The sequence below is a fragment of the Mastigoproctus giganteus genome, chromosome 13 (genome assembly GCF_048544385.1).
Source record: "Mastigoproctus giganteus isolate SK-2022 chromosome 13, ASM4854438v1, whole genome shotgun sequence".
Lineage (NCBI taxonomy): Eukaryota > Metazoa > Arthropoda > Arachnida > Uropygi > Thelyphonidae > Mastigoproctus > Mastigoproctus giganteus.
In genome coordinates, this window is record NC_143587.1 from 7,643,445 (window position 1) to 7,669,625 (window position 26,181).

Sequence of the window (26,181 nt, forward strand, 5' to 3'; positions counted from 1 at the left end):
GCCCACTTGGCTACGGAGGACGCGTAGGCCTCCGTAGCCGAGTGGGCAGGAGCGGGAGTGCAGTCGCCGAGTAGACATCCAAAGGAATGTGAATCGCATAGGAACCCATAACATGTATCTCTCTTATTAATATATTATTTTAATATGTACTGTTCTCGTAGAAATCTCTTTACATTTGGTATACCAATTTCTATTTTCCAATCAAGGAAAATAGAAATCATACAGATCATCCCATTTGGCACCATTATAATGCAAAGCCTCAGAATGGCTATGAGATAGAGTCCCCACTGAGGGCCCGTAGCAAATTATAATCTGACAACGACTAACACCAATTGTGCACTTTGAGTTATTGGTTAGAAAAAACCAACTGTGGTTAAGATTGGTATTCTGGAAAATAAATGAGCAAGCTGTGTAAGGTTATTAGCAAAATCTTTAGTATTTCTACCGGCTGGGTTGTACAACTAAAAAAAATTGGACCAACTGGAGTTAAGAACATTAAAATCACCAAAGAAAATTTCTTTGCTGTCAAGAAAGTAAATCAGAAAAAATCAAGTTTGAAAGAAAGTAGGACAACGTTTTCAGTGATTTGCTGGAAGAATGAGAGACAGAAAATGGAATTTGATGAATGAAGTAAGAAGCTTTCAAACCAGACATCAAAAAATGCCCTTGTTAACGATTAGAAAATTTATAATAATATAAACATCACACACATCAACAAGTACTATCTTTCAAGCAGAAAGAATCACATAGCAAGTAATCTGGACAACTGAGAATAGTGCTTGTCAGGGAAGACTATAGATGGAAATGAATACAGATTAGAAATGCACCTCATATATTTGTGAAGTAGAAAGTTCTTGCAATGTTTAGTTCATTTTATGGATAAGTGATTCATTAGTTTTACTAATAATAATAATGAATTGGAGTAGTCAAGGTAAAAAGTTGGAAGAGTTGCACATGAGGCAATGAATTTTTATATATAAAAATTCATTGCATAAGCTATGTTTTTCCTCTTCCAGCTTATCTCCTTAAATGGCATAAACAACTTGAACTCCTCCACTCAGCACTGGAAAAATAGTAGGATTATTCACTAGTTGATATGGCCTTGCTCCTAGAGCATTACCATTATACTCAGATTTTCTACTTGCATTGGGAAATGAGTCACCTAATACCATGTAGTGGAAATGTCGCCATTCTTCTGTGAGGGGTTGACATCTCACATTGATCCCTTGATTTTAAATTCAGTTGCACATCAGGAATATACCCAAGATTATTTACAGTACCATCAGCATGAAGATGTAAGCAGAGGGTTTGGTTGTTGCTGAATAGCCAGACTCTATCGACGAAATAGCTTCTTTTTTTTTTGTTTACTTATTAAAATTTAGAAAAGGCAGTATGAATTAGCAAAAACTGACCTACCAATGACTGCTGGGAAGATAAGAATACAATGGCTGATTATTTTTGTTATATTAATATAATAAATATAAAAAGAAATCAATATATATGCAGCTAAATGCTTTTATTTTTCACTATTACTTTACTTACATTTTGCCTTTAATTCCTAAAATTATGTTAGTTTTGATAGGAGTATAAAACTAAATTCACTGCATTGGAGAATTCTCCTAATTAATTACTTCCGATCAGTTGAGGAGAGGTAATTAAATGAGAAAGTAACTGTAACTTAAATATCTTTCACTGCAAACTCTTAGATCTCAAGAAATATAACAAAGTGAAAGTCAAGATATAATAACAAGGACAAAATAAACATAAGTGATCACTAAAATCATCAAAGCACTGTAATTATAACTAACAAAACAAAACAAAAGATGGTAGTAATAAAGGCAGAAAATCTGAAAGAATATTGAATGACAAAGTAAACAAATATATGTTATCAGAAAAAAATCAGGGGGGGGGATGTTTTTAAAAATATTACCTTTTGAAAATGGTTATGCAGCAGAGGAACTGAAGGTATGTGATCTGTATTAGAAAAATTATTGCTTTATCACTGTACATTTTACAAGTTAAATATTAAAAACCCATGGGGGGGACAGTTTATTTTTAAGGCATGTACAACAAACAAACAGGTCAAAGAGAAGAAAATACAAAAAGAAAAATTATTCAAGTTTATTTTAAGATATACTAAAAACTGTACATGTTTGTGATTTATTTTTAAAACTGTATCACAAGCTTTTTAGAGTTTCTCAAAGTTCTTTCTCAGTCACTATCTTCACTGTCAATGATTCCCTTCAACCTTGAGAAGACTTTGGTACGATCAATATCATCTTCACTCTGAACAGGTGATGTGGCCTTAGGTTCAAGATAGAGACTTCGGGTATTCCTTCTACCTCGCCCTGAAAGTATCACATTGATATATTCCTTTCTGTTAGATCTACTTTCAAAATAAAAAATTCACACACACACACTGAACAAAAGAATTATATAAGAATCAAATCCATTATATTCAAAAATGCTTTTTTGATTTCTATATATTTTGTTGCTCCCAGATAGAGGTAGCAATTTAAAAAAAAAAAAAAAAAAAAAAAAAGAAACACCCCCCCCCCCACAAATTAAACAAGGTACAGAGAAGCACTACAAGATTAGATGGTCACAAAATAATATTCTTACCAAAAAATTATTTTTCAGAAAATACAAGTCATTTTTAGGATATTAGCATTTAGCACCTGCTACTTTCTTCCCATGTCAGCCAAGCCAGGTCCATTCATTTCTGCTCATCAAGCAGGGTGCAGATATGCACATCAAATCCAATATACACACATTTGCCCTCTAGTTACTACACAATTTTCTAGTGTGCATTCACAATAAAATAAATTTTAATGTTCAGTTATCTCTTCAATTTTTTTTTTAATAGCGAACAAAAAAATAAAATAAAAAACAGAACAATGTTCATTTTTAGTTTTGAACCAATGGCAAAAAATAATGCATATCAGCGTATTCAATATTCAAAAATAACATCCCAAGGAACATTAGAATGCTTGACAATTATGATTCATCTGAGTTTTTAAAACTTTAATTATGCTGTTACTATTACATTTTCCTGAGCTTGCAATCACTGTTTATATCCCAAAGTTGCCCATCATTTGAAAGTTTTTCTGTTGTGATTAGATGAAAAATATAGATATTATATTGAGTTGTTCTTAATAATTTCATTATAAAGAGATCGCAATCTTTTTTTTTTAGATGCAGTTCTATTCTCTTTGATTTTGTCAAGGCTTTCAAAGTTGCTATTTATACATTCATCATAATGTCAAGAAATTGTATGAAAAGAGACTGCCATAATTCCATCCACTCCCATCACAAATCTTGTGTTATTAACAGGAGAGACTGCTTCTACAGGGATGGGATACACGTAAATAGAAGGGGTGCAAGAATATTTGCTGATGCTATCGAGGCAGTGTTAGGTGAGTCAGAAAACTGCTAGTTTGGAAGGGGGGGGGATTCACAGACTAAAAGATTAGCAGTAGCAACAGACAGAAGTGAAAGTGATTCTTGCACTGCTTCTATTAGAATGGAGGGCAGGGTGCTGGGGTCATCACGGAACAAATAAATACATTGTAATACTTCGCAATATTATAAAATTTTCTGTTATTTATAAATGTGACTTAAGCGATCCAGAGCAAAAATTAATTGTATAAATTAACATTATATGCTCCTGTCGCAATGACCTCGATTGCATAGTATGTTCGAGCTAATACTGATCAAGATCAGTCAGCAGTACCATACGGTACCACGAGAATAGCTTAACTTTTAGTCGGGCGGTGCACCCATTTGATAAGTCCAGGGGAGAACACTATATGTGTTACATGTATCTAGATAATATGACTATGTACATAGACAAACACAGACAGTACATAGTGCAATACAAACATAAGGTATTGAAATAAAAATAAGAACACATTTAATATTAAATGTAACATTTATTAGAAATTTCAAACAAATCTTTCAAAAACATGTCAAGAATATGGGTTGCTTCATGAAAAAATAACTCATAATCGAAGTTTGTTTCTTCATTTTTTATTGAGCTCCTTTTGGATTTTCCTGTAAGGCAAGAGTAATTTAACTGTTCTAGACCTCATTTAAACTTGATGCTTCTTTCCAAATTAGAATCCATTTCCACCACCTTTTCTAAAAGTTGTATGGAAATGCTAAACATTTCCTTTAACGATTTGGTATTTAATTGTAATCTAACAATGTTGAGATCTTCCTACTCAGATTCATTTTGGTTATCATTTGACCTTGTCACTAATTCATCCAACTCTTCTATTGTAAGTTCATCTGCATGAGTCTCAAAATAAGTTCTTGAATGTCTGTTGCATCAATGTTTTCAACACTCCCACTTCTATTCCCTGTAAGATTTCTACAATATCGACAACCAGTTCATTGACATTGGGGATTATTTTAGCAACAACCACTTCTGGCCACAATTTTTGCCAACATGTGCTAATTGTAGATGGTCTCAAGTCAAGGCATCAACTGATGCCTTGATGTTGATCAGGCAATCTGCAATGTTATAATTTTACCAACTTCGACTTACAGTTAAGTCTGACTCCCTTTCAATTTTTTCAATTAAGCCAGTGAAAGTTCTCTTAACATAGTAAGACTTAAAATGCAGCAATCGCACCTTGGTCTAGCGGTTGTAAAAGTGATGTGGTGTTGTGTGGCAAAAACACAATTTCAACGTTTGGGTGGTCAAATGCTAGACTGCTTGGATGTTCTGGCACATTATCAATAAGAAGCAAAACTTCGAAAGGCAAAGATTTTGAAGCTCAGTAACTTTCCACCTCTCGCACAAAGCTATCATTAACCCACTCTCTCTAAAAAGTGTAGTTGTTACATCTTCCAGTTTACGGGATTTCGAATAAACTGGAAGATGTTCTTTATTCTTTTCTTTCAAAGCACGTGGATTCTGCGATTTATACATGGGCATCGGTTTGATCATGTGAACACTAGCATTTGCACAAAATAAAAGAGAAAGCCTATCTTTGGTAGCTTTGAATCCAGGAGCAGATTTTTCATTTTGTGTTAAGTATGTTCTGGCTGGCATTCTATTCCAAAACAACCTAGTTTCATCTGCATTGAACACATATTCGGGAACATATCCTTTTGTCCATAACTAATTTTTTTTAAAATTCAGTTGGGAAACTTTCTTCTGCAGCTACAAAATCCACTAATGCAAACTCGCCTAGAAGATTCACGTTATGAAGGCCATATTGATGTTTAAACCTTTCAAACCAGCCTTTGCTAGATAAAAAAATTATCCTGGCAGTGCTATAATAAGTTTTGCTAAAGTGTTGATAAAGGCATTTTGCCTTTTCATGAACGATGGGTGAACTTAATGGAATTTTATTTTGAGTTCAGTCTTCTATCTAGAGATTTAAAGCCTTTTCCATTTTTTCTAATTTGGCATCACGAATTACAGAGCAAATTTTTGAAGCAATTAGCGTGTTTTCATGCCCACTATGGCGGATCTTTGATTCCGATTTCTTAATTGATCGTACCGTTGACTCATTGATTTTATAATGTTTTGCCACTGACACGACACCTTCACCATTACAAATTATGTCTAATAACTCAATTTTACTCACTAATATCATCACCTTTGATATTTTCACAAATTCCCTTGTGATTCATAGCCATATTTTCGAAGGGGCTAGAAAAGAACTTGTCCACAATAGTCACTTTCTTTTAACCATTAACACACTTGTAAAAGTCTGTTCACACTAACACCCTGCAAAATGGTAGATTTCGTAAGCATATCAATTAAAAGCAAACAATGAAACCTTCTATGACAAGTGCATAACACATACTGAACAAGGAATAGTGGGAAACATCTGAGGACTGTTTTGGCTGGGTAGGATGATTTTAGTCACATGCATATTTTTTATGGAGGAAAATGTCCACAGTGCTTTAAAATTCCCATGTTTTTTTTTTTTTTTAGGTTTCATTTTACATTAAATCAGCGACCACGATTAGGTGAAACTGCGAATACAAATATCGCAAATAATGGGGTTGTACTGTACTTGGATTTCTGGAAAATTTTTGACACTTTTGCACATGGAAGACTACTGTACAAATTTGAGAAGTATGGCATTAAGGGTAAGTTGCTACAATGGATAAAAGGGCAGTTGAGTGGGAGAAGACAGTAAGTGGTAATCAATGGATGCTGCTCTTCGTGGACTAATGTTATTAGTGAAGTCCTCCAGGTTTGGTGTTGGACCCACTGTTGTTTTGTATATTTATCAATGATATTGATGAAGATATATCAAGCTTAATGTTCAAGTTTGCAGATGACACAAAGGTTGGCAGGGTTGTTAATAACAGTAATGGCAGCGTGCTACTGCAACAGGATCTAGAAAAGTTGGGCAGATGGGCTGAGAAGTGGCAACTGAAGTTTAACATTGACAAATGCAAAGTACTGCATATGGGTAGAAGTAACCCCAGAGTAATGTACCAACTGTGTGGTACTACACTTAGGCTGGTAGAAAACAAAAAAGACCTGGGAGTAATTGTGCAGTCAGATATGAAGTTTTCTGAGCAGTGCAGACATGTGCCAGAGCAGGTATTGTCAATGATATACGGGAATTTTGGTAGTAGGCAAAAGGAGGTGATTATCCCTTTGTATAAGGCAATGGTCAGGCCATGCCTTGAGTACTGTGTACAGGTCTGGAGGCCTCATTTTAAGAAGGACGTAGAGTTGCTTGATCGAGTACAGAGAAGAGCAACAAGATTGGTGAGAGGAACAAAAGGGTGGTCTTTCCAAGAAAGGCTTAGGTTCTGCAAATTGCGGCATCTGGAGATTAGGTACCTGTGAGGTGATCTGATTGAGGTGTATAAGGCCTTGAATGGGGTGGGAAGGCTCAATTCTGATGGGATTCTTCCTCTTGCTCATATTATGATCCTGAGGGGGCCTCAATTCAAATTGAGGAAAGACAGTTATAGAATAGATGTGCAAAAATTTACCTTTTGGCAGCGTGTTTTTTATTGCTGGAACAAACGTTGTGGAAGTTAACAGCTTAAATAAATTCAAGGAGGAACTGGACAAACATTCAGAAAGAATGGATGTGTGAAATGTTTTTTTTTTTTGGCTGATGCTACATAAGCTTGCTTTCTTACATCACATGCCTCTACTAATGCTAAATTCTCTTCTCCTATGTCTTTGTTATAATCATGAATGCTCATTTCCTTTCTCCTTTGAGAATATCTTTCTACAGAAGGTAAAAATCAAATTTCTTTATTATTAACATCAGTTTGTTATTCATTTTAATGTAGGATTAATTAAGTTTATTTGAATTAATCTAGAAGAGTTGCCATAATTATTAGTAGAAGTAAAAAGAAAGACAGGATTCTCAACTATGGATCACCTTCACGTAATATCACAGCTAATGGAGAAAGCAAATGAATATAAAACACCATTTTGTCTGGCATTTGTGGATTATGAAAAGGCATTTGACTCCATACAGCATAAGGCAATGTTTCGGGCACTGAAAAGACAAGGCATAGATACCCCATATATTATGATTTTGAAGAAAATATATGAGAACGCTACCTCCTTTATTAGACTACACAAAGACAGTGGCAAATTTAAAAATTGAGAAAGGAGTTCGACAAGGAGACACAATATCTCCGAAGCTGTTTACTGCTGCCCTCAAGGAAGCTTTCAGAAGATTAGACTGGTCGCAGAAAGGAGTCGTTGTTATTTGGTTTTTAGGAGCATTAGCAACTAAGGCCATATTGCTCCGGGATATGCGGTGGTCATTCCCTGACCTTTCCGCATCCTTCGTATTTGGTGGTGACGGGCTCGAACCCCGGTCTAATCAAGAAGCGTGTAGAGAGGAGTCAATGTGAATGGAGAGTACCTAAACCATTTACGATTTGCAGATGACATTGTGGTCATAAGCCACGATCCCAAAGAATTAGAGGAAAATCTTAATAAGTTATGCAGTTAGTAAGGATTTTGGACTAAAGATGCATACGGATAAAACAAAAGTAATGATGAACAAGCATGCCACAGAAAGGGACATAATGATTGAAGGAGCAGTAATTGAAAAGGTGGAGTCATACTTGACTCCACCTTTTCAAATAACTTGTCCCAGATAACTTATCTGGTACAAGTTATTAGCTGTAATAATGATAAATGGCTGGAAGTCAAGAGAAGAATAAATTTTGGATGGATAGATAGCATTCAGGAAATATAGTCACATACTGAACAGCAATATCCCAGTTTGTCTGAAATGTAAAATAATGAACCAATGTATACTCCCCACCTTGACTTATGGAAGTGAAACTTGGGCACTCACCATATGAATGGAAGAGGAGCTGAGAACTATACAGCAAAGAATGCAACGAATTATATTGGGAATCAGACTGTCAGATAAGAAGACAAACACATGGATTAGGCAGCAAATTCAAGTAAACGACATTCTTGTCAAAACTAAAGAACTAAAATGGTCTTGGGCAGGACACATAGCTCAAAGACATGATGACGACAGATGGACTAAGAAAATAACAGAATGGCACCCAAGAGGAGCTAGAAGAAAACCTGGAAGACAGCGGCGGAGATGGATAGATGAAATTCATGAGTTTGTCGGTAGTAAATGGATGGCCATTGCACAAAACAGAAGGAACTGGAAAGTTGCTGGAGAGGCCTTCATCCTGCAGTGGATTGAAAATGGCTAGCTGATGATGATGATGGCATTAAGAGTAAGTTGCTACAATGGATAAAGGGATGGTTGAGTGAGAGATGACAGAGAGTGGTTATCAATGGACACTGCTCTTCGTGATCTAATGTCATTAGTGGAGTTCCCCAGGGTTCGGTGTTGGATCCATTGTTGTTTTGTTTATTTATCAGTGATATTGATGAAGGTATAACAGATTTAATATCCAAGTTTGCAGATGATACAAAGGTTGGCAGGGTTGTTAACGGCAGTAAAGACAGTATGCTACTCCAACTGGATCTAGATAAGTTGGGCAAATGGGCTAAAAAGTGGCAATTGAAGTTTCCACTTCTCAGCCCATTTGTCCAACAGTTGAAGTGGCGACATTGACAAATGCAAAGTGTGCAATGGGTAGCAATAACCCAAGAGAAATGTACCAACTGTGTGGTACTACACTCAGGGAAGTGGAAAGTGAAAAATACCTGGGGGTAATTGTGCAGTCAAATATGAAGTTCGCTGAGCAATGCAGACGGGTTGCCAGGGCAAGTCATGGTGTCATGTCAATGATATACAGGAATTTTTCTAGCAGGGATAAGGAGGTGATTATTCGTTTGTATAAGGCAATGGTCAAGCCACACCGAGAGTACTATGTACAGGTCTGGAGGCCTCATTTAAGGAAGGATGTAGAGTTGCTAGAATGAGTACAAAGAAGGGCAAGATTGGTAAGGGGAACAATGAGGTGCTGTTACCAAGAAATTCTTAAGTTCTGCAAATTGCAGTGCCTGGAGAGTAGGCACCTGCAAGATGATCTGATTGAGGTGTATTGTGCAGTCAAATATGAAGTTCGCTGAGCAATGCAGACGGGTTGCCAGGGCAGGTCATGGTGTCATGTCATTCAAGGGCTTGAATGGGATGAGCAAGCTGAATGATGATTGGATTCTTCTTGCTGAGATTAAGAACTTGAGGTGGCATAGATTCTAATTGAGGAAAGGGCGCCTCCGTAGCCAGGTGGGAAGGAGCAGCAGTGCGTAGCATATGCTTCTTGATTAGACCGGGGTTCGAGCCCGTCACCACCAAATACGGAGGATGCGGAAAGGTCAGAAAATGACCACCGCATATCCCGGAGCAATATGGCCTTAGTTGCTAATGCTCCTAAAAACAGGCGCCTCCGTAGCCAGGTGGGAAGGAGCAGCAGTGCGTAGCACACGATTCTTGATTAGACCGGGGTTCGAGCCCGTCACCACCAAATACGGAGGATGCGGAAAGGTCAGGGAATGACCACCGCATATCTCGGAGCAATATGGCCTTAGTTGCTAATGCTCCTAAAAACTAAAATAACAACAACATAACAGCTCCTAAAAACCAAATAACAAACAAGCAACAACAATTGAGGAAAGACAGTTGTAGAATAGATGTGCGGAAATATGCCTTTAGCCAGCGGGTAGTTGATTGGTGGAACAGATTTCCATCTTTTGTTGTGGACGTTGATAACCTAAATAAATTTAAGGATGAGCTGGACAGACAGGCATTTGGAACAAATGCCTGTCTGTCCAGCTTTTTTTTTTCTTTTTCTGGCTGATGCTGCATAAGCTTGCTTTCTTGCATAATATGCCTCTCCTAATGCTAATTCTAACATGCAACAGTATCAAAAACTTTCCCGAAATCCAAGTATATGATATCAAAATTATTTTTTGCATCCAGTTGCTTTGTGACCGCGTCATAGTAGTCAATCAAATTGGTCAGACAAGACGTCCCCTTAAGAAACCCATGCTGTGTCTGAATTATTGCTGCTGTCTTGTCTAGATGATTCTGCAATGCTTCTTTAACCAGTGACTCCATTATTTTTCCTGGAACAAAAGGCAAACTAACAGGTCTGTAATTACTTGTGTCACCCTTTGATCCCCCTTTGTGAATTGGAGATACATTTGCAAATCTCCAGTCTGTGGGGATTTTCCCTGAGTCTAAAGGTGGTCTCATAATTATGGCTAAGGGTTTCCTTACTTCCTTTGCCACCTCCTTTTATATTACTGGATAGATTACATCCCAGGTGTCTTTCTTATTTTTAACTTCAACAATTTCTCCTCCACTCCACTTTGCTCTAAGTTATTACAAAATAATTTAACTCCTTGTTAGAGTTTGATAAACATCTGGACGTCTCCTCCTCAAGTGCGAAATATTCATTTAGTTTGGCAGCTATCACACCACTGATATCAAGTGGGCCAATCTGTTTCATCCCCCTTCCTTTTAGTTTATATAAGTAAAGAAGTCTCTGCTGTTTTACTTTGCCAAAGATTTCGGATAAGCTGTCTTTGCTTGGCTAACCTTCTTTGTGACTTGAATACAGACTAGCTTTTATCTACCATAGGTTTCATTGTCACCTAACAATTTATGTGCATCCCATGCATTTTTCTTCTCTGCCAAAAGTCTTATTAGTTCACCTGACATCCATTTGGGCCTAAACCTAGAACAGTATTTCTTAGTTGGAACAAAAAGCCTAGTAGCTTCCCAAATTATTTCCTTGAATGCTTCCTATTTAGAATTTGCTGTTGGTAACATCATCAGTTGGTCTCACTGTACAGAACTTATCTCGGAGACCTCTGCAGTCATCTTTACGAAAGCATAAACCCTTCCCTTTACCCCTGATGGTAGTTACATCTTTAAGTAAATCCCACATTAGTACACTGTGATCACTGTCACCTAGTGGTTCTTTTATCTGTAAATTCTTAATGCATGAATAATTACTGCTGATAATCAGATCAAGAGTGTTACTCTCTCTTGTTGCCTCTCTAACATGGTGCTGTAGATAGCAATCATCCAATAAATCCACAAAAGCCTTGCTAGTGTGCAAGTAACCAACCCACAAATTCTAATCTATATCTGGGAAGTTAAAATCCCCCAATTAGAAGACAATCTGATTTACTGCTCCACTCTATTTCTCTGTATAACTGTTCATTGTACTCATCAGTCATTAGGCCTATAACAAACTTCTACCCTCATTTTTACTTTCCCAGTGCTTATATCACGTCAAACTGACTCAACACTGCACTGTCCATCTATGTCAACTGGATGCACTTCCTTAGATTTTATATGTTTCTCAACTAACAGCATAACCCTCCTCCCTTCTTATCCTGTTTATCCTTTCTGTCCACATTGTACTTCCCAAATTCCAATTCTGCATTCCTTATATCTAAGTGACATCTCTGATATCTCAAAAATATCGACCTTGGATGTCTTAAAGAGCACTTGAAATTCATCTAATTTATTTACTATACTCCATTGGTGTACATGCAATTCTTACTCTTAGTTACTCTAACAGAGCCCATGTATTTACTTGTTTCCTGAAATCACCAGCAACTTACTTTCTGGGCAGCTGCACATTCCAATAGAAGCAGTGCAAGAATCACTTCCACCTCTACCTGTGGCTACTGTTAATCTAATAGTCTGTGATTCCCCCCCCCAAGCTAGCAGTTTTCTGACCCACCTAACATTGCCTCAATAGCATCAGCAAATATTCTTGCATCCTTTCTATTTAAGTGTATCCCATCCCATCCCTGTGGAAGCAATCTCTCCCGTTAACAAGCACAGACCTCACTGAGGAAAATTCTACCCCATGAGCTCTGCACAATCTCTCCAGGGCCGAATTGATCAACAAGGATCTCATCATATACTCCCTTGTATAAGGCAATGGTCAGACCACACCTTGAGTACTGCATACAGGTCTGGAGGCCTCATTTCAGAAAAGATGTTGAGCAGAGAGAAGGACAACGAGATTAGTGAGTGGAACAAAGGGCTGCTGTTACGAAGATAGGGTTAACTTCTGCAAATTGCAGCATCTGGAGACTAGGCACCCCCTGCAAGGTGATCTGATTGAGGTGTATAAGGCCTTGAATGGTTTGAGCAAGCTCATTGCTGATGGGATACTTCCTCTTGCTTGGTTTCTGAGGTGGCATAATTTCAAATTGAAGAAAGACCACTGTAGACTATTTGTATGAAAATTTGCCTTTAGCCAGCGGGTGGTCGATCACTGGAACAAACTTCCATCTGTCGTTGTGGGAAGTTGACAACTTAAATAAATTCAAGGCTGAACTAGACAAATGTTTGGAGTGAATGGATGGGTGGGTGAAACGGGATCCCCCCCCTTTGGCTGATACTAAATAAGCTTGCTTTCTTGCATCATATGCCTCTACTAATGATAATGCCACTAGTCCAAGAACAGCAAATCCCATTTATAACCTCCCTGTCTTCTGCCACTCAACCATCCCTTTATCCTTAGCAATAACTTACCCTTAATGCCACACTGGTCCAAGTTGTACAGCTTATGTACATATTGTACACAAGTTTTTTTGTGAATACTGGTCCAATTGTACACGAGTTTTTTTGTGAATTTTGTGAATACTGGTCCAATTGTACACGAGTTTTTTTGTGAATTTTGTGAACACTGGTCCAATTATGTAAAGCTTTACTGAAATCTAAATATATGATGTTAAAATTATTATTTGCATCTAGGTCCTTTGTTACCGAGTCAGAATGGCTAATTTGATTGGCCATTCTGACTCAGTACACAGAAATCACATGCTGTGATTTCTGTATATTCCATTCCTATTATGATGATTCTGCAATAGTTCTTTTACTACTGACTAAATCATTTCCTCTGGAACAAAAGTGAAGCTTAATGAAGTATACTTGCTCACATTGCCCTTTGAATCCCTTGAATAGGAGACACATTTACAGAACTACAATCTATAGGAACATTCAATCCAACAATGCTCTCATAATTATGGACAAAGGTCCTCTTTTGCTGCTTCTTTAAATATAACCAGATAGATCCCATCAGCCCAAAGTACCTTATTTACTTTTAGCTTCAGCAATTTCTCTTCCAACCGGTTATAACAAAATCACTTAACTTCCATTTATAACTTGGTGTACTTCTGGCATTTCCATCCATCAAAATTTGATGTGTGAATGTAGGTGCAAAATATTTATCTGATGATTTGTAACTTGAATGCGATGATCAATGGTTATGCTATTCATACCTAGTGGGTATGAATAGCATAACTATTGCTCAACCCTTTCCTTTTTTTTTTTCTTTACCACCAGTCTTATCAGTTCATATGACACCCATTTTTTTTTTTTTTTTTTTAGCTTTACACCCAGAAAGGGCACTAGCATTTGTGGCGCCTGAGGCAAAACCTTGTCAAGGCGCCTAATTCAGATTGAATCTTAACACATACAGATAAGCAATAGCACATCTAGCAGTGCCTATTTTAGGCAGCACCTGTGGCAAGTCCCTCACTTGCACACACCTAGTACTGGGCCTGTTTACACCGTGAACAGGCCTCGAGTGCCAAGCAATAGTGTCCAAGCGATTTTCCTAAGTGATATATATAGTGCTCTTTCTCAGTGATTTAGTTATATTTTCTTTCCAGTGCTTTTCTCATTTCTTTATAAGTGGTTCTGTACTTAACAGATCCTAAGTAAGAACCCAGAAAGGAAAATTACCTTTCTTTTCCTAGTATATTTATTAATTTTTGCACTAACAAACTAACCTCCCCAACTGCTTGGCCACTAGGTGGCACCGCTCCTGCCTCCACGTGGCGGGACCAGAAATCTGGGAGGAAAAGCTCCCACTCCCAGGGCTAAACGGAGCAATGATGGACAAAAATAAACAGTCCGTGAACACTCGTGTGGATCTTATGATTCAGAACTAGACAAACATAATCCAGATCATGACGACACAAATGTATCCCATGCTAAGAGGCAAAAAAAAGAAGGAACGGACAAGACCACTCCTCTCTTTCTAATACTACACTCCTCCACAGACCAACCATTGAGTAAGCTGTCCCCATTTTTGATACAGAAATGTCTCAAAAATGTGGCTGGCCCTCCAGAAATGGTTCGGTGTTTAAGATCCGGAGATTTATTAATCGAAATGACCGAACATAGCATGCTGAGAGGCTACTGAATGTATCCACTTTTGGTAGAATTCCCACGAAGGTTACCCCACATGCCACCTTAAACTCCTCTAAAGGGGTAATATCAGAGTGGGATCTATTAAACGTACCAGAGGATGAGCTTGTGCATGAACTAAGAGATCAAAACGTGGTACAAGCCAAAAGAATTGTTATTAAAAGAGATGGAGAGCCTGTCCCCACACGGTCGGTGATACTAACATTCAAAACACCAAATATACCTACTTCTATTAAAGCTGGTTATCTTAGATGCCAAGTAAGACCATACATTCCAAATCCAGTCCGGTGCTTTCAGTGCCAAAAATTTGGTCATTCCCAAGCTGTCTGCAGAGATGTAGCCACTTGTGCTAACTGCGGATCAAAAGAGCATACACACACTAACACTGAAATGGAAATTTGTCCTAACTGCCATGGTAACCACTCTGCCTTCTCTAAGGAATGCCCTCAATGGAAAAGAGAAAAGAATATTCAAAAATATAAGATTGAGCAGAAAGTATCCTATCAAGAAGCTAAAAAACATTTTGCAGTACCTGTTAAGTCACCTACATATGCTTCAGTTACCCAACGGCTACGCTCAGTAGAAACTCAGACTGCTCAGTCCCTCCAAATATCTCAATATCTGGTTGGGCTAAATCACTCCTCTCCTCATCAAAGGAAAAACCTATTCCTAAATATGCTACTCGAGAAGCAAATACTCCTGTAACAATACCTCCGGATAAGAAGTCTAATGAGAAACCAAATGAACGAGCCAAGACCCCTGAAAGAAGCAACACTACTAAATTTATATCCGATACCATGGATATTGATGAAAAGATAGATAAAGATGATTCAATTCTTGAGATTCATCCAGAGGATGACATTGACATGGGTAGGCCAATCTTCCCAAAAAAAGAAAAAGCAAAAGTAGACAAGCGCAAACAAAAAAATCCGCCTTAAGAAATCAAACTCTCCATTTAAAACCAAACAATGCACACAGTGATTCAATGGAATTGTCGCGGATTTCGTGCAAATTTAGATGACCTCTACGATCTCCTAAGTGAATATAAGCCTGTCACAGCATGCATACAAGGAACAAACCTGACGAATGCAGTATCTATAACAATTAAACACTTCACCATGTATAGAAAAGATAGAAACTGTTCTAATGCAGCACATGGAGGAGTAGCACTGTTAGTAAACTCTTCAATTCCCTCCAGACCTGTTCCCTTGCAAACACCGTTGGAGGCAATTGCAGCCCGTATTACCATTGGCATAACGATAACATTAGTCTCATTGTATCTGTCACCAAACCACGTTACACCTTTGCTGATTTAGATGACCTAGTACGACAAATACCTGCTCCTTTCTGTATTCTGGGTGACTGGAATGGCCATAATCCCCTATGGGGCTCTCAACAACTTGACTGCAGAGGACAAATAATTGAGAAATTCTTGGATAAACACAATCTAACTATTTTAAACACCGGTGATCACACAAATGTTCATGTACCATCTGGCTCAAGCTCTGCCATTGATCTAACAGTATGTTCTCCAACAATATTTCCTCTCATAGACTGGACAGTTACTGACAACCCTCTTGGTAGTGATCACTTTCCGATCATCTGTAATTTCTGTACAAGTTCTCCTCCACTCAACAGAACTAGAACAATTTGGAAATTTGACAAGGCCAACTGGGCTAAATATCAAGAAACAGCTCATTTAGATTCCACTGTCATTGCAACTGACAAGATTGATTCTGCAGTAAGCTATATTACACAACGAATAATGACAGCAGCTGAATCCACTATCCCGAAATCATCATTTAAAATCCAACTCCATCCAAAAATGTGGTGGAATGAAGCATGTAGCATTGTTAAAAGAGAAATAAATAAATCTTGGAATCAGTTTAGAAAACATCCAACCACAGCCAATCTTCTACAGTTTAAAAGAGCAAGGGCTAAGGCTTGTCATGTAAGACGAATGAGTAAAAACGAAGCATGGGCACGCTATGCTGCCACAATAAACAGATTCACAGATACTGCTACAGTCTGGAAAAAAAATGAAACGTATCAATGGCAAATACTCACACTTGCTACTTCTCCAATTCTATTTCTGAAAGGAAAGGAAATTTCTGAACCTGAGGAACTTGCTAATGCATTCGGCTCGTCTTTTGAATCACTCTCAGCTGTTTCCGCCTATGAACCAGCCTTTCAGATGCTAAAATGCAGTACAGAAAAGTATAAACTGAATTTTAATACCGCTCTCCAACATTCATACAATCTGCCGTTGACCATGGCTGAATTACTTAATGCACTCACAAAAGTGAAAAACAGTGCTCCAGGTCCTGATGGAATTTATTACGCAATGATTTCCCATTTAAGTGAAAGATCATTAAGTGCGCTCTTACTACTCTATAATAGAATTTTCTTAGAGGAATTTACCCCACCAGCTGGTGCCATTCTTATGTGCTAGCCTTCCCGAAACCAGTAAAAGACCACACAGATCCAACAAACTATCGACCTATCTCCCTAACAAGTTGCTTGGGAAAAACAATGGAAAAAATACTTAACATCCAACTAACGTGGTATTTGGAGACTCAAAACATTCTGAGTCCAAGCCAGTGTGGTTTTCAGAGAAGTAGATCGACGCTTGATCTCATTATCAAAGCGGAAGCAAATATTCAGAACGCCTTTCTAAGAAATGAACACTTTGTTATGATATGCATTGACATTGAGAAAGCATTTGATACAACTTGGCGTTATGGGATTCTTTGGGACTTACATAAATCTGGTCTTCGGGGTCATCTCCCGAAATTTATTCAGAACTTCCTATCTAACAGATCCTTCCAAGTCCTCTACCACTCGTCACTTTCCGGAACATATGTTCAAGAAGAGGGAGTTCCCCAGGGCTCAGTGCTGAGTGCAACACTTTTTGCCATCAGGATCGATTCTATAACCAATTGTATACCTAACACAGTTGATGTATACCTGTATGCTGATGACCTTGCCATCTCATGTCATTCTCAAAATATGCAACTTATTGAGAGTCAACTACAAGGCACCATTAATAGAATAGTCTCTTGGGCCAAAAACAATGGCTACAGAATTTCTAAATCGAAAACAACTACAGTACACTTCTGTCATAAACGTACATTGCATCCTGATCCAAACCTTCAGTTAGACTCCCATTGTATTACATTTCAACCAAGTACTCGTTTTCTTGGTATAATACTTGATAAAAAATTAAACTTCCTTGAACATATAAAATATATTCATACCAGCGCTGTCTTAAGAAACTAAATATTCTCAGAGTAATCTCCTCTATGTCATGGGGTGCAGATCAGTACATGTTGCTACATTTATACCGCTCATTAATTAGACCCCGCTTAGACTGTGCATCTCCTGCATACGCCTCAGCCAGGACAAGTGTACTGAAATGGCTTGATCCCATTCATCATAGTGCACTTCGAATAGCACTGGGTGCCTTTCGTACATCTCCTATTTTAAGTCTATATATGGAAGCCAATGAAGCGCTGCTAGACCTTCGGCGACAAATTCTTCTCCTAAATTATGCCGCAAAAATCAGCAGCTTTCCACATCACCCGATATGGCAATATCTCTTCAGACCAAAATGGGAAAACCTCTATCGAACTAAATCACGTGTCAACAAACCATCTGGCATTAGGCTTCAAACACTATCTGGGGACTCAGCATGAATAACATAATGCAGGATACTAGCATGCAAATCCAGCCATGGCAAATACCCACAATACATATTGAAAAATACTATCAGAAATGGGGAAAGAATAATCTTCCAGATATTAACATCACACAATTACATCTGGCCCACTTCACTCAGTTTAGGAGTTACGTGCAGCTATATACAGATGGATCCAAGACTGCCAGTAAAGTTGGTACAGCTGTGGTCCTGCCAGATGCTATCATTGCCAAACAGCACCCTCAGAATGTAGTAATTATACTGCTGAGTTGTATGATATTTTACTAGCCCTGGAGAAAATAAAAGAAGCCTTGTATACTCAATCCATAATATATACCGATTCATTAAGTGCCGTGAATTGTATGCAATGTAAACGCCCCAACAGTCATCCTCTGGTACAACAAATCTGGACTCAGTTAATGGCAATTCATACACTTGGTCACCGCATAATTTTTTGTTGGATTCCTGGACACTCTGGAATCCCAGGAAATGAACAGGCAGATTTAGCTGCCAAAAATGCTTCAAATCCTATCTCTTCCAAATTCAAGACACCTTATGTTGACTATAAATCCATTATACAGCAGACCTCTAAAGAACAGTGGAAACATATATGGGAAAAAGAAACAAATAATAAACTTTTTGAAATAAAGAAAGAACGCAAACAGTGGCGATCCAGTCTGAGAGGAAATAGAAAAGAAGAAAATGTACTAGTGCAACTGCGCATTGGTCACACATAATTCACTCACAGTTATTTATTAAGAAAGGAAGATGCACCACAATGCAGTAACTGTTCATGTCCACTCACTGTAAAGTATACTGTTATTGAATGCCCACTATATCTAAGAGAACGAAAAACTGCTTTCTCCTTACTTTTCAAAAATTGCAATCAATTAACACTACGTAATGTTCTATAAGATCATCAGGATATTTTTTTTAATTTTTTTTTTTTTATGTGAATCCCAAACACGAGAGGTATTAGAACCTATAGTACTTGGTACCGTGCTTGGGTTTGGGGTTAAGAAGACAAAAGAAGATATTTGTTGACATTGGACTTGAACTTCTGTAGATTGTAATTTTCAGGAAATACGTGTGAAGGAAGGTTGTTCCAGAAAACGGCAGTTGAATGAATAAATGAGGAAGATGAAAAGTTGGTTCTGTGAGTTTGAAGTTGGACAGTAAATAGATGTTGGCTAGTGGCGGCACGTGTTCGGACTGTTTTGAAAAAGAGAGCAGGGATTACAGAAGCCAATTCAGAAGAACAGTGCCCATGGAAGTATCTATAGAAGAGGCATGCAGCAGAAACAGTGCATCTATGAGAAAGCGAGTGGAGAGACTCTGTTAGAGATGAATCATTAATTAACCTAACTGCCCTCTTCTGAATGGAATCAAGAAGCCTGAGAGAGGTTTTGGGGGCACCACCCCAGATGTGGGAACAATATTCCATGGCAGGGCGGATTTGCGATTTATACAGAGTGAGCAGCTGTTTGGAAGAAAAGTAACGCCGAGAGCGAAAGAGAAAACCAAGTTTTTTAGATGCAGAGGAAGCAATATTTGTAATGTGCTTGTGCCAAGAGAGATTAGAAGTCAGGGTAATCCCCAAAAGAGATATATCATTTTGCCTAGAAATCGGAGTGTCACTAAAGATAAGCATAGGAGCAGAAGAATCCTTTTTGCGAGATATAAGACAAGATTGAGTTTTAGAAGGGTTGAAATCAAATAAGTTGTCTTTGCCCCACTGGAGAATTACCTGAAGATCGGAATTTAAGGAATTGGTAGCAGATTTTCGAGAAGTTGAAGCTGATAGAGCAGATCAAGGTTTCTCAAAATGGAAAGTTGAATGCAATGTGCTATCATCGGCAAAACTATGGATAGGATTTCCAGTCAATGGAAGAAGGTCATTGATATACAAGAGGAAAAGAGTGGGGGAAAGAACCGAACCTTGGGGGACACCGGCATTAGTGGAGAAGTTAGAAGACAGAGAGCCATCTACCATCACCCTCAGTGAGCGATCAGAGAGAAAACTGGATAACCAATTACTAAAAACAGTTGGCAACCCATAAGATGGAAGCTTGTTTAGAAGACCTTTATACCAAACACGATCGAAAGCCTTTGAGATGTCAAGAGCAACTACTTGTGTTTCACCGAACCTTTCCATTGAATTAGTCCATAAATGGGTAACAACATAAGCCAGAATATCTCCAGTGGATCGACACTGACGGAATCCACACTGGTGATCGTTGATCAGACGGAAGGTTTCTAGGTAGTTTAAGAGTTGGCGGTTAATTGATTTCTCCATTACTTTAGAAAGAGTAGAAGTAATTACAATGGGACGATAATTGGATGGGAGGGATTTGTCACCCTTTTTTAGGAACTGGCTGGATATGAGCAAATTTCCAAGCAGAAAGAAAAACACCTTTGGAATAAGAAAATGAAAAAAGGCAGCAAAGAATAGGAGTAAGTTCAGCAGCACAGGTTTTGAGAATAAATGGAGAAATACCATCAGGATCTGGAGCTTTCTTAGCATCAAGATTCATCAAAATCCTTCTGATATCCTTTTGACGGAAGACCACAGGAGGCATTGAATGGAGCGTGTTGGGAATGGTGGGAGGTGTTTTACCAAGATCATTAATACATGAGCTGGAAGAAAAATGGGATGCTAGCAGGTCAGCTTTATCCTTGGCTGAAGTGGCAACAGAACCATCTGGTTTGGACAGAGGTGGGAGCAAAGATGGGCAAAAGTTGCGGCCAATAGCTTTGGCAAGAGACCAGAATGCTCGGCTACCATTAGGGCAAGAAGCAAGTTTTCTACTCTTAGCCTGTTCAAACTCTAGTTTGGACTGATTAATAACTGCTTTACAACTGTTGCGAGCTTTGGTGTAGGCAGAAAATGAAACTGAAGAATTAGAAACAAGCCAATTACGATATGCAACATTCTTCTCTTGAACAGCTTTAGCACATTTATTGGAAAACAAAGGTTTAGATAAAGGACGAGATTTTAAAGTGGAGTGTGGGATAAAGGATTCCATTCCTGCAAGAATAATTTCACTGACACGATCTGAGCAAACGTCGACATCAGAAGTTTTGAAACAGTAATCCGACCAAGGAAAAGAAGAAAAGAAGTCTCGTAGGTCATCCCATTTTGCATTCTTGTAATGCCAAATACATGGTTGGGAATAGCCATGAGATAAAGGTTCCATTGGAGAAGAGACAATCACCAAGTTGTGATCTGAAGTGCCTAAAGGACCTCTCATTTCGACCGTGTACTTAGAAGGGTTGTTTGTGAGAAAAAGATCAAGCGTATTGGCTGTATGATTAGGATTGTCCGGTATTCTTGTAGGTAAATGAACAATCTGTGCTAGGTCATTAGTAATTGCAAAAGCCTCAGCATCTTGACCTGCTGGGTTGGTGTGACTAGAAAACGGAAGCCAGCTGGAGTTGTGAACATTAAAATCACCAAGGAAAATTACTTCACTGTTAGGAAAGTTGGACTGGAGAAAATCAAGTTGCAAAGAGAGGAAGTCAAAGAGCTCCAAGTGATTAGTGGAGTTGGGAGAACGGTAGAGACAACAGATGAATTTGACACAATGAGGTAGAGAGATTTTAAGCCAGAGAAGATCAAAGAGAGGAGATTCCAAATTGCCAAGTCTCTGACAGGGAATATCAGAACGGACATATGCACAAGTACCACCTTTGAGGCGAAAGGAATCATACAGAAAATAATTTGGGCATCTGAGATGAGCAGTAGATGAATCAACCGATAACTGAGATTCTGTCAGAAAAAGTACATGGGTTTTGGCAGACTGCAAGTGGAAATGGACATCGTTGAGATTAGAATTGAGACCATGTATATTTGTGAAATGAATTAGGAAGTCCTTGGAAGGTTTAGATCTTTTCGCAGATAAGCTTGCTCTATTAGTTTGACAATTCATGGTATATTCAATAGTATGAAAAAGTAGGTGGGACATGCTGTATGAAGTAATGAAATTTTTGGATATGGCGTACATGTGGTAAGAATATACCCAGATCCTTGACATAACGTGGCCTCGACAATGCTTCCCGCATACACACTACTCGGGCTCCCTCCAGTCACTATCTGGCAGAGTAGAGGTAGCAAGATTATACACTAGCTGATCCGGAAGCTTCCTAGAGAGTTACCAATAGGTTCAGTCCAGTGTACTAACATATGGATGACATTTTTGTTTTCCTAAAATTGATTGATAAATATCACCTTGTCTGAATTTTTATCAGAATCAGCATCAACAACAAAGATGTACTAGTCAAAAATCAGTGCATTATAGCCACAGTTGCTATACAACAACAACACCTTTAACCTAACAACAACAACAACACCTTGAACAATATCTCTCTGTTGGTATAAAAAGCTTCTATGATTACTTTCCTGAATACCTCCCATTTAGAATTTTCAGCTGGTATCATCAGTTGGTTCCACTGAAAGGAATTTAAAAACGGTCTAAGATCACTTAAGGCACCTTTACAAAAACAAAATTCCTTCTCTTTATCCTTGACAGTGGTAATATCTTTAAGTAGATTCCACATCAATATATTATGATCACTGTCACTTAATGGTTCCTTTATCTGGAAATTTTTAATGCATGAAGAGTGAATGTGTAATAATCAGATTAACATTATTGCTTTTTCTGGATGCCTCTCTAACGTACTGCTGTAGAAAACAGTCATGCAATGAATTAGAAAATATTTGGTACTGTGTGAGTGACTAACCCACAAGTTCCAGTCAATATCCAGAAAGATAAAGTCTCACATTGTATGACATTCGGATTTATCTGGCAGTCATTTGGCCTATAACACCAAAACCAACTCAACATTGCACTAGCCAACCATGTCATCTGGGTGCACTGTCTTAAATTCTATGTGCTGCTTAACTAAGACCATTGCTCCCCCACCATCATTCCTGTACACATTGTATTCACCATATTCAAATTCTGCACCCTTTATGTCCTTCAAATTCATTAAATTTGTTTACTACACTCCTAGCACCTCTTTTTGCTTTTAGTAATCCTAACACAGGCCACATATTGCTTGTCCCATGAAGACCCCCCCACCCCTCAGCAGAATACAAGTATGTATGTATGTATGTATGTACTGTTGAAACACGTATGTATGTATGTATGATGTCCCATTATTTCTGCAAATACACAATTTTGGTGAAATAATGGCTGATGCTACATAAGCTCATATGCTTTCTTTCTTGTATCACATGCTTCTATTACTACTACTATTACTATTATTACTCTAAAGTAAATCTTGGGGTTAATGATATGGGTGAAATCTGAAAACTGAAAGAAACCGAACTCTACTGAAAATTAACACACAAGTGGCCATGTACAAACATGGTGCTATACAGAAGAAGTAATTCTAAGATATTTAAATGTCAAAATTTTTCTGTTTTTGGTGTATGATTTTCACAAACATGTCCACCAGATGATTAATATTGAAACTTTCAAGCTTAATTTTTTTGTCAATACAAAAATCTGGAATAGTACAAATTTAAATATTGTATAGGACTTTAACATGTAATTACCTTGACACGTAATGATATTTGACACATCCAGCTCCTGTAGTTCCTGCTTTGTTTCTCTTTTCACCCTTAATTTTCTGCACTTCTCTAAGGTGGGCTTACCTAATTGGAAAATTCAATTACAAGTTTGTTTTTTTAAATAAATTGTGTTGTGTGCTATTAAAAAAGAAAAAAAAAAAAAAAAAACTAAGTGAAAAATTATATTTTTCATAAATAGTGTATGGCTTCATATACAACAGGAGTGATTAACAACAGCACAAAAAACACAGTTTACTGATATGAAAATTTACATGTTCCTTAGCAATTTTTATATGTACATTCATTGACCACTACTTATCCATATTCACATTATAATTATGATACATTATATAAATCTTATATAATATATAATATAAATTATTATACATTTTAATCACAATTAAAAATGGAGGGGTTTGCTGAAAGGCTAGACAGGGAACATAGTATCCTGGATTTATTTATGACAATCATCATAAAATGTGGGCTAAGAGAATGCTGGTTCAAAAAGGAATTTTTGTGTTCCTGATATGCCATTTATTGAAATTCCAATAAATGTAAGCATTTCACATGTCACTACTGAATTGTGGAACAGTTTATAGCTATGGATTTGAATACATCAATTGATTACTAAAGATGGGCTATATGAAATTAATTCCTAATGATCTAAAAGACAGCGGTACTGACTAAGTTTTTTTTTTTTTTTTTAACCTTAATGGCAACTTTCAAAATAAATTAGTATTAGTATTGGCAAATGATGCAAGAATGTAAGCTTATAAAGTATCAGCCAAAAAAATCCACTTCACCTATCCATCCCTCCAACAATTTGTCCAGGTCTTCCTTGAATTTATTCAAACTATCCACTTCCACAACAATAATTTTCACACATCTAGTCTTCCTTGAATTTATTCAAACTATCCACTTCCACAACAATAATTTTCACACATCTATCCCGCAACCAAACTTCTGCAATTTGAATTTATGCCCCCTTGTGTGTATGTAGCCTGAGCAAGAAGAGGAATGCCATCACAGTAAGCTTAATCAATCCATTCAAGGCATTAAACACCTCAACCAGATCTCGTCAAGGTACCTAGTAATCCAGACATCTCAATTTGCAGAAATGAAGCCTTTCTTGGAAAGACCACCCTTTTGTTCCTTTCACCTTTCATCTTATTGACCTTCTCTTCTCATTACCCATTCCAGCAGCCAGGTGGGCAGGAGCAGCAGTGTGTAGCACACGCTTCTTGATTTGACCGGGGTTCGAGCCCATGACCACCGAATATGGAGGATGCGGAAAGGTCAGAGAATGACCACCGCATATCCCCGGAGCAATATGGCCTTAGTTGCTAATGCTCCTAAAAACCAAATAACAAACAAACAAACAAACAGATCTACATCCTTCCTAATATGAGGCTTCTGGACCTGTATGCAGAACTCAAGATGTGGCATAGCCACTGTCTTGTACAATGGGATAATCACTGCCTTATCCTGTATATCAAAGTAATGCTAGAAAAGTTCCTCGATATCAGAATGTCAAAACCCCATGAGCAGTCCAAGCATCCTATCTGCACTGCTTCATTTTCTATTATGAGTGTGGTACTGGATTGGGTGTACTACACAGTTGAAACGTTAATCTAAGATTACTGCTAATAATTTATATGCATCCTATGCATTTTTATTCTCTGTCACAAGCCTCATCACTTCATCTCACATCCATTCAGGCCTTAAACAGTATTTCTTAGCTGGTATGAAAAGATATATAGCTTCTCCGATTATTTCTTTGAATTTTCCCATTTAGAATTTACAGCTGGTAACATCATCATTTGGTCCCTACTGTATAGAATTTAAAAACTGAGACCATCGTAGTCACCCTTATGAAAGCATAAGCCCTGCCCTTTACCCTTGATAGTAGTTACATCTTTAAGTGAATTCACATCAGTACACTGTGCTCACTGCCATCCAGTGGGTCTTTTACTTGCAAATTTCTAATGCATGAAGAACCGCTGCTGATAACCAGATCAAGAGTACCGCTTCCTCTTGTTGCCTCTCTAACATGCTGCTGTAAAAAACAGTCATCCAATAAATCCACAGAAATCTTGCTAGTGTGTGAGTGACTGACCCAACAAGATCCAGTAAATATTTGGAAAGTTAAAATCCCTCATTATAACACATTCTGATTTATTGGCCCACACTATTTCTCTGTATAGTTATTTGTTATACTCATCACAGTAATTAGGCCTATAACACCCTCCCACTCTCATTTTTGTTTTACCAGT

At 37.8% G+C, this 26,181-nt stretch overlaps 1 protein-coding gene across 1 annotated transcript in view; it reads right to left on the bottom strand.

Annotated features, from left to right (window-relative positions):
- Positions 1-2,142: 2,142 nt before the first annotated feature.
- LOC150075748 (uncharacterized) overlaps positions 2,143-26,181 on the bottom strand; it is a 205,196-nt gene continuing 181,157 nt past the window's right edge. Inside the window, exons 8-9 of the mRNA XM_090387601.1 lie at positions 23,894-23,992; positions 2,143-2,348 (exon numbers count right to left, since the gene is read on the bottom strand). Of these exons, the coding sequence (XP_090243727.1) occupies positions 2,212-2,348; positions 23,894-23,992 (236 nt within the window). The 3' untranslated portion in view covers positions 2,143-2,211. The remainder of the gene's footprint in view (positions 2,349-23,893; positions 23,993-26,181) is intronic.